Genomic DNA, 10340 nt, shown 5'->3' on the forward strand with positions numbered 1-10340 from the left:
TGACACTCATTTACCAATGTTTCCAATTATATTTTCAATTGATAAATCCTTAGAGGTTTTCCATTCCTTAGGCAATTGTTCACTTGTCTTTTCAATGGTGTCAATTGATTCACTCTCGTTAGGCATTTCACTTTGTTCATTTTCTAAGGGAGGTTGTTCAAGCAAATCAATTAAGTCCTCTATTTCAGTTTTCTTTGTTTCTTTCTTGTTAGTTTCATCAAACACAACATGTACTGATTCTTCAACTACTAGAGTTCTCTTATTATATACTCTATAGGCTTTGCTATTTGTAGAGTAACCCAAGAAAATTGCTTCATCATCTTTAGCATCAAATTTGACAAGTTGTTCTTTACCATTGTTCAGCACAAAACATTTACAACCAAATACTCTAAAGTGTGAGATATTAGGCTTCCTTCCTTTATAAATCTCATAAGGTGTTCTTTTTAGAATAGGCCTATTTAGAACCTTATTTAACACATGACATGTTGTGTTAATTGCATCAACCCAAAAGTATTTAGGTAGTTTAGTCTCATTCAACATAGTTCTAGCTAATTCCTCAAGAGACCTATTTTTCCTTTCCACAACCCTATTTTGTTGAGGTGTCCTAGGTGCTGAAAAATTGTGATCAATGCCATGTTCCTCACAAAATTTTTGGAACAAAACAATTTGGAATTCACCTCCATGATCACTTCTAATTGAGGTAATATTTTTGTTTTTCTCATTTTGAACAAGCTTAGCAAATTTCTTAAAAACATTGAAAGCTTCACTCTTATTTGCAGGAAACATAACCCATGTGAATCTTGAATAATCATCTACCATAACCAACCCATAGTAATTCCCTCCTAGACTCATGGTTCTTGAAGGACCAACAAATTCATGTGAATTAATTGTAAAGGTCTAGAAGTTGAGATCAGATTTTTGCTTTTAAAGCTAGCCTTCACTTGCTTGCCTTTTTTACAAGCATCACATAATTTGTCCTTGTTGAACTTGAGTTTAGGTAATCCTATTACTAGCTCCTTTCTACTTAATTTTGTTTAAATGATCCATGTGTATATGTGCAACTCTTCTAATGCCAAAGCCAAATATTTTCTTCTTTAGTGATCAAACACTTGATGTTAGAAATTGTAATTGAATGTTCTAAGTCTAGCATGTAAATGTTATCAATCCTTTTTCCAATGAATCTAATTTCTTTTGTCAATTTATCACAGATTAAACAACAAGTATTATCAAATTCAATTTTAAATCCTTTATCACTAAGTTGGCTTATACTAAGCAAGTTATGTTTCAGCCCTTCAACAAGCAATACATTTTCAATCAATATTGAGGAAGAAGAGTTACCAACATTTCCATAACCAAGGATCTTCCCTTTGTTGTTGTCACCATATGTAACAAACCCTTCATTCTTTAATTTCATTAAAGTTTAAAATTCTTTCTCATATTCTTTGAGTCATTCACTTGCTTGCCTCTTTGACAAGCATAACATAGTTTGTCCTTGCTGAACTTGAGTTTAGGTAATCGAATTACTAACTCCTTTCTACTAAGTTTGTTCAAGTGATCCATGTGAATATGTGCAGCTCTTCTATGCCAAAGCCAAATATTGTATTATTTGGTTATTAAACACTTGGTGTCAGAAATTGTAATTGAATGTTCTAAGTCTAGCATGTAAATGTTGTCAATTCTTTTTCCAATGAATCTAATTTCTTTTGACAATTTATCACAAATTAAACAACAAGTATTATCAAATTCAATTTTAAATCCTTTGTCACTAAGTTGGCTTATACTAAGCAAGTTATGTTTCAGCCCTTCAACAAGCAAAACATTTTCAATCAATGCTGAGGAGGAAGAGTTACCAATGTTTCCATGACCAAGAATCTTCCCTTTGTTGTTGTCACAATATGTAACAAATCCTTCATTCTTTAATTTAAGACTTGAGAATTTTGAAGGATCAACAGTCATATGCCTTGAACAGTCACTATCAAGATACCATAATAAGCTTTTGGCTCTCAAGCATTTATGCAACAAACTCAGAAAATTGATTTAGGTACCCATGTGAAGGGTCCTTGATGGTTAGTTCTCAGCCTTTGGCTCTTTTTAATCCAAATCATTTCTCCATTTGGAACACCATATTTCTTAGAATAGCAATTCCTTATTGTATGTCCTTTCTTACAACAATAAAAGCAAGTAGTTTGTTTTATGAGATTGCTTTTGAAATTTCTAAAAGATTGTTTTCTATCAAAAACTCTTTCCTTTGATTTTAATGGCATGTTCATGCTTTGATTAAAACCAAGTCCACTTCTATCAAAATCATGTCTTTGCTTTCCCGAAATGATATTCAAATTTGCATTTCCATTTGTGAATTTTGCAAGAGAGTTTTTCAAACTAGCACTTTCTTTTTCCAAAACATTGCAACTTTCACAATCAACTTTTGAAAAAAGGGAGGTTTCACAATGAGCGTCATTGAAGTTTAAAATTGTTTGAAGATTTTCATGTTCATTTTTCAAATTTTCAAGCTCTTCTTTAGCTCTAATTAAAGAATTTTCATACCATGGCAACTTGTTTTTAAGCTTTGAATTTAAAGCATCTAATTTCACAACCTCTTTGTGAATTTGAATGAAAGCTTCTTGAATTTGATCATAGTCCAAATTAGATTCAAGATCAGAATCACTTACTATTGTGTCTTGATCAGCTCCAGCCATTAAACATAAGTTGTTTTCCTCAATTTCAGATTCATCACTTGTTGTGCTTGAGTCATTATCTTCCCAAGCTATGTAGGCTCTTTTTCCTTTGTAATTTTTCTTCCCTTTCTTTTCCTCTTGTTCCTTCTTTAGAAGGTTGAGGCATTCAACTTTTATGTGACCTGGTTTTCCACATTCAAAACAATTGTAAGAGGATGTGCTTCCTTCCTCTTTCTTGTTGGCCTTCTTGTTGAACTTCTAGGGGGAACTCCTCTTCTTTCTTAAGAATTTTTTAAACTTCTTCACCAGCAAGTTGAAGTTCTCTGAATCAGAACTTTTCCCTTTTTGTCTTACTATTCAATTTCCTAAAAAATGTGTAGCTTTTGCTCATGCTCTCTTAACTTTCCAAAGAGATTTGCAAGGGTCAATGAAGTTAATTCCTTTGATTTTTCTATTGCAGTAACCTTTGCTTGCCAAGATCTATCCAAGCATTGTAGCACTTTCAAATTTAATTCTTCTTCTTCAAATTTCCTGCCAAGATTAACAAGGTGATTTATCAAGTGTGTAAACCGTTTTTGAAAATCAGAAATTGATTCACCATGATTCATTCTCAACAATTCATATTCTCTTATAAGAGTATGCTTTCTAGATCTTTTTACATCACTTGTTGCTTCATGAGTAACTTGAAATGTGTCCCACATTTCTTTAGCTGACTTGCATTGAGAAATTCTAAAAAAAACTCATCAATAGACAATGCAGATGTTATTATGTTCTTTGCTCTATAGTCATATTGAGCTCTCTTTTTCTCATCATCACTCCACTCACTCCAATGTTTTTCTTTCTTTCCATCACCATCTTTGGTCATAGGGATATAGGGTCCATTTTCTATTGCATCCCACACAACAATATCAATTGCTTCAATGAAAATTCTCATCCTAATTTTCCAATAAACATAGTTTTCACCATTGAAAACAGGAGGTCTATGAATCGACACACCCTCACCATAGGGTATAGGTTGTTGTTGGCCATTTTTGAAATCTTGATTAACACTCAAGAACCTTGCTCTAGATATCAATTGTTAAAAAAGAATGGCTCAATCTAAGAGGGGGGTGAATTGGATTCTATGACACTTAAAAAATTTTAGAGTTCTAAGGATCTTTATTTCAACTTAAACTTTTCTAATATGAATTCTCAAAAAAAGTTCCTTGAAAGACTTGCCAATGGGAATGAGTCCTATATGCTTTCTTGATTAATCTTGATTAAGTTCAATGTTAAGAACAACTAATATGCAATACTTTGATTCAGTTTAAAGCAATGTTATGCATACAAACATATTAATCAAGACCAGCCAATTTAACACTCAACCAAGATTTTTCTCAATGTAAAAGATAAGAGTGAAAGAGAAGAATGTACAAGTATTTTATTTTGGTTCACCCACTCCACATGTTACCTACATCCAGTCCTCAATCATAACCTGATCAAGATTTGTTCCACTATCTTAATGAAGAAGTTTTACAAGCATACCACACATGCATATACTCCTACATTCAAGATAACCACTTTCTTGCCCCCAAGAAAGCACTTCTTGTAGAAAGCCACTACAAGAATTCCTTACCACTTGCTACACTTTACACAAAGAATTAAAGGAACGAATTCACCTGGAAGCTGAAGAAATCATACTGTGAATTCCAAAAGCAAATCTTAATCTTCCTCTCCCAAGAATGTAGTGATGATGATGATCTTTTTCAAAGCATTTCACAAAATGTTTTTCTTCTTCGTTTCACAAAGAAAACACTCCAAGAAGGTCACAAAGACTTCACAATATAGTTTTTCTCTCGTTGATTCTCAATTCATTCTCTGTTCTAAAGTTTCAAAGTGAGAAAGCTATTTATAAAAATTTCAGAACCAGATAATCGATTATTTTAAAGGATAATCGATTATTTTAAAGGATAATTGATTATTTTGCTCTTCATGATTTCTGGAAATCACTCAAGAACAGAATAATCGATTATTTTGCAAGATAATCGATTACTCTAGAGAGTGCTTCCTAGAATAATCGATTATTTCACAAATAATCGATTATTACAGCAAGGCTCTTTTCACCTATTGCTGGAATAATCTATTACACTCAATGATAATCGATTATTTTGAGTTAGTTTTGAAAAAACTCAATTTTATACTTCAAAAATCTTTTCAAGTATTTACATCATCATCATACTCACTCTCAGTCAATTTAGATTAAAATTAACTTATGCACAAAGCATACACATGCAAAATAAGCTAATCAAAACAACACAACTCATAAGAACTTATAAACTACTCCCATTACACATTATGATATTCATATCTTCTTCTTGACTTAGTTTATGTCCTTGGTCAGCTTCAACTCTCAGAATCCACCCTTTGTTATCATCAAAACTCTCATGCTCTCTCATACTTCAGAGCTTAGTTGATTCACTACTCCATGAATCCCAACAGTAGGGTGCTTAACACCTCTATCACACGTAAATGACACTCGAACTCAGTTCTGGCTATGAAGGCCACAATTGACTTTTCAATAAACTTTTCTTTTTTCGATGTTTTGAGTAAAATATTGGTGCCAACTCCTTCAAACCCAAAAACCATTGATTAAAGATTAGTCTAATTTTTGGGCATTCCCTAATCGATGAGATATTCATAATGGAGGTCCAAATCATCTATCGGCAAGATCAAAAAATTTTGGGTTCCGACGAGTGGCATTACACCTTTCCAAGGAAAGGATGAGCAAAAGGTGATGTTATTGTCACAAGGAGAGTTTTTCTTGATGAAAAAACTTAGGAGAAGAATTCTCCAACAAGACTTTAGAGAGAATGAGAGATATTTTTGAAAATGATTCTCATATAAATCTTAAAAGTGATGAATATATGTAGGTAACAAGGTTATATAAAGCTAGGTTCCTTATGGGGCAACCTAGGCTAAGAATGATCAAGTTAGAACCATGTTGGCTTAGCTAGAGTTAGTTAGCCAAATATTTAAAATTTAAATTCAAATATTTAGAATGAAAAACTTTTGACTCTAAAAGCCATGTGCTCTGGATCTAAACTAACCAATAGGAAGGTTCCATGTGGCAAATAAAGGTGGTGTGACTAGTTTATAATCCATGTAGTTAATTTGGAATTATTCTAGCTAACCATGTGCTCTAACTCTAAATGGGACATCGCAAGTGTTATTGAATTTATTCAAATTAGTACATGACTCAAATATTAGATTCACCTCCTAAGTCCATTATTTACTTATCAAAAAATACATGAACAATATTTCCTCGGATACTTGGCCCAAAAATAAGAAAACTGTATGAAAGTGCACAAGAGGTATTGGACTCATATATATAGTACCTTATAGCCAAGATGGGCTTAGGCTTACTCACTTCAACATGGTTTCAATAATCTTGAATTCTAACTACTAGACTAGCCTACTCCTCTAGGCTCCTTTTGAATAAGAACCTTGGGCATGATTCCATCACCTTATCTAATTTGAGCTCCTTATAAGCAATAATCAATGTAGAAGAAAACTCCTTGTAAACTCTCACCACAACTCCCATAACTTTGATCATCAAAAGTCTCAACTCTATAATCTTCCTCTAGCTTCAAGATCTACCAATCTCTAGCGTGAGGGAAGATCCATGGCCTTAACGATAATTAGAAGTTAGAATAGTAGCTCAAATGATGGAAAACCCTTTGGAGAGACTAGATTGATGTAGTTTCTCCTCCAAGTTCCTAGAATGGATATTTTCCTTCTTGGTCTCCTTCCAGCTTTTCAATGGCTTCCAAAGGTGTTAGTAGCTATCTTTAAACACACATGAAAAGTTAAATAGTCCCCTTGGAGACGCCTCACTTATGGAGTGATAAGTCCTTTCGAATCTCACCACACTCAAGAGAGAATAAGAGAAATGGAATAAGTTTCAAGGAGAGAAACAAGCTTTGAGAGAGAGAATTAGAGGAAATTCATCCAATTCATATAAAAATCAAAGTTAAAGTTCAGTCAATACAAGGAAATCCTATATTTTTTGTTGGCTTATGGTGCAAGCTAGACTAACCATGGTTAAGTGTAACCATGGTTAGCTATCTTGCACTTAAGCTAACCAACCCTAGTTAACTTTCTTCAAGTCTAGTTAGTTATCTAGAAGCTTATGGACTTTTTAGACATGAGATATCTCATAATTTATAGATTGTTACTACTGAGGTAAAATACACTTGCCTGTAAAATGCATTTTTTTTCAGCAACATAAACAAACAAATAAAACTTCATTTCTTAATAAAGAAGCATTACACGTGTTATTCTTGTGTGACCTCATTCATGATGAAGTTTTTATTTGCATAGGACTACAACTACTTAACATCTCCTCATTTTATGGGGATGACTTATCAACTTTGAATAACAAAATTGCACAAAAAAAATTAGATTAAAAATAATATAGGCATCATTTCAACAAGTCATTTTAGGCTTTCTAAGTATGATCTTTTCCAGTTGTTATAGGCTTGCATTACCATATTTAGCCATTTTTGCATCTCAATTGAACGTGAGATCAACATCAACAATTTGTAAATCCTCACATGGTACAACCTACTACAAACATAAACCATTCCTTATTTAGTTATTTAAGCACTTTTAATGTTTTTGAAAGAAACCGCTTATCTTGAATTTGGGTAAATTTTAAGTCATTAAAAGTGCAAGAAATGAAATGGAAATAGTTGTAGTATAGTAAGTTAATTGAATATTATTATGTAAAAGATTCTTAGTCATAGATTATTTATTGATTTGATCTCATTTATTGTACATTCACATTAATTTAGTTGTGTTACTAATCTAACATATTACTTGAATCAAATTTTTCTATAAAACAAGTCCATCCACTATTCTAACAACAATGATTAATGTTACATATCAATAAAAGAAATGAACTCAAAATATATTTATCATTTGTATCTACATTTTATACCAATGTACAAAACATGCTTAAATATTGAACATTAGTATGTTGTTGGACCAAATAAAAACTTATTATTCTTACCAACAAAGACAACTTCATTTCTTAATCAAGAAGCATTACACGTGTTATTCTTGTGCGACCTCATTCTTGGTGAAGATTTTATTTTCATAGGACTACAACTACTTGTCATCTCCTCAATTTTTATGGGGATCACTTATAACTTTGAATAGAAAAATTGCACAAAAAAATTATATTAAAAAATAATATAGGCATCATTTCAACAAGTCATTTTAAGCTTCGCAAATATGAGCTTTTCTAGTTGTTATAGGCATGACATTAGCATATTTAGCCATTGTTGCATCTCCATTGAATGTGAGATCAACATCAACAATTTGTAAATACTCACATGGTACAACCTACTACAAACAAAAACCATTCCTTATTAAGTTCATTAAGCACTCTTAATGTATTTGAAAGAAATCGCTTATCTTGAATTTGGGTGGATTTTAAGCCATTAAAAGTGAAAGAAATGAAATGGAAATAGTCGTAGTATAGAGTAGGTTAATAGAATATTATTAAGTAAAAGATTCTTAATCATAGATTTTTAGTGATTTGATCTCATTTATTGTATATTCACATGAGTTTAGTTGTGTTACTGATCTAATTTATTACTTGAATCATTTTTTTTGTGAAACAAGTCCATCCACTATTCTAATAAGAATGATTAATGTATCATATCAATAGAAAGAAATGAAGTCAAAATATATTTATCATTTGTATCTATGTTTTATATCAATGCAGAAAATATGCTTAAATATTCAACATTAGTATGTCATTGGACGAAATAAAAGCTTGTTATTTTACCAACAAAGACAACTTCATTTCTTAATCAAGAAGCATTACACATGTGATGCTTGTCTACCTCCTTCATAATGAAGCTTTTATTTACATAGTATTACAACTACTTGACATCTCCTCATTTTATGGGGATGACTTATCAACTTTGAATAGGAAAAATGCACAAAAAAATAGATTAAAAAATTGTATAGACATCATTTCAACAAGTCCTTTTATGCTGCACAAACAGGAGCTTTTCCAGTTATTATAGGCTTGACATTAGCACATTTAGCACTTGTTTCAGCTCCATTGAATGTGAGATCAACGTTAGCAATTTGTACTTCTTCACATGGTACACCCTTACTACAAATAAGACTCATTCCTTCTTTTGTTCCTGAAGTGCCCTTAATGTTCTTGAAAGAAACCTTGCTTATCTTGATTTTGGATGGTTTCTAAGCCATTAAAAGTGAAAAAATGAAATAAAAATTAGTCTTTTTAAATCACCTTAGTCTATTGAATGTTGTAAAAAAAATAATATCACCATCTTACATTTAATTGATAAGAAATTACATACCTCTTTGGTGCACTGGTTCCATGGACAATATTCTTGGTCTACTATGATAGGGTTGCTAACATTAATCATGGTAATATCTTCAAAATTCATATCAGTAACAGTAGCTCCTAGATCGCTAGGCCAAGTCTTAATCCTCACACCATTGTCAGTATTTTTCAAAGTGCAATTCTTAACTAAAAGACCTTCAACAGGCTCTTCATTTTCGTACCTGCCAAGACTTCCAACACTAATGCCATGACCAGGTCCACAATTCACATTTTGGACAACTACATTTGAGGTGCCATCACCTATTGAGATACAATCATCTCCAGTACCAATGTTGGTATTGAGAATCTTCACACCATTTGATCTTCCAATGTGGATCCCATCAGTGTTGGGGCTCTCGGCTGGGGCAATAATTTTAAACCCATCAAATGTGACATTACCACACTCCAAAACATTGGCATGGAAGTTTTTGCTATCCTTGGAAGTAACATCTCGAATAGTTGAATCGTTCAAGAAGTGAAAACCAAAATTCTGTTAAGTATTAAAACAATAGAAGCCAATTAAATTTTTGTTCGATAAAGGCACATGATGTTACATTTTTATTTAAATTCAAGGAATAATATTTTGTTACCATGCAAAGCATCTTGCAATCCTTATTTTTTGTACAATCATTTTGTTTCCAAGAAGTTGGACCTAGACCATCAAAAACTCCGACACCTGATAGGGTGAAAGAGTTGACATGGCTAATCTTGAACCAATATTCAACCCCTTTAAGTGCAGCTGCGTCTGTAGGTGCACTAACTGTTCCATCAACTTGAAGTTCAATAGGAGCCTTACATGGACCTTTTAAATCTACTGAACCCATTATGTATTTACCGGCTGGAATCACAATTTTTGAAGGAGTTGTTGCTGCACATGCTTGAGTAAATGCACTTACAATAGCCTTCATAATTAATATGTATACCATAAATAAGTTATAAACAATGAGTTAATAATAATAATAATAATAATGATAATAATATTAACAATAATATAAAAGACACTACTCCTTGATATTACCCTTAAAATTACTCGACAAATGGGAAAATTATTTTCACTTTTTTCAATAAAGTCATACGACGACGTACCTTGGCTATATCTGTATTTGGTTTTCCACCAAATCTTGATATGTCAAGATTCCCAGCTTGACCTAAAACAAGGTTTGTTTGAAATAATGATAAAACAATTGTGATTATAAAAAATTTCATGTTGTTTTCCATTTTGTTTGTAGTACTCTGTTTACACTTGAATGAATTGATTT

The 10340-nt window shown here is 32.1% G+C and overlaps 1 protein-coding gene across 1 annotated transcript; it reads right to left on the bottom strand.

Moving 5' to 3' along the window:
- Positions 1-8476: 8476 nt before the first annotated feature.
- Positions 8477-10340, bottom strand: LOC109792398 (polygalacturonase). The gene is made up of 4 exons (XM_020351807.3): positions 10168-10340; positions 9672-9983; positions 9056-9571; positions 8477-8933 (listed from the first exon to the last, which is right to left on the bottom strand). Exons 1-4 carry the CDS (start codon positions 10297-10299, stop codon positions 8715-8717), a joined length of 1179 nt encoding a protein of 392 aa, XP_020207396.1. The 5' UTR covers positions 10300-10340; the 3' UTR covers positions 8477-8714.

Source organism: Cajanus cajan, chromosome 6 (genome assembly GCF_000230855.2).
Source record: "Cajanus cajan strain Asha chromosome 6, NIPB_CcT2T_4, whole genome shotgun sequence".
Lineage (NCBI taxonomy): Eukaryota > Viridiplantae > Streptophyta > Magnoliopsida > Fabales > Fabaceae > Cajanus > Cajanus cajan.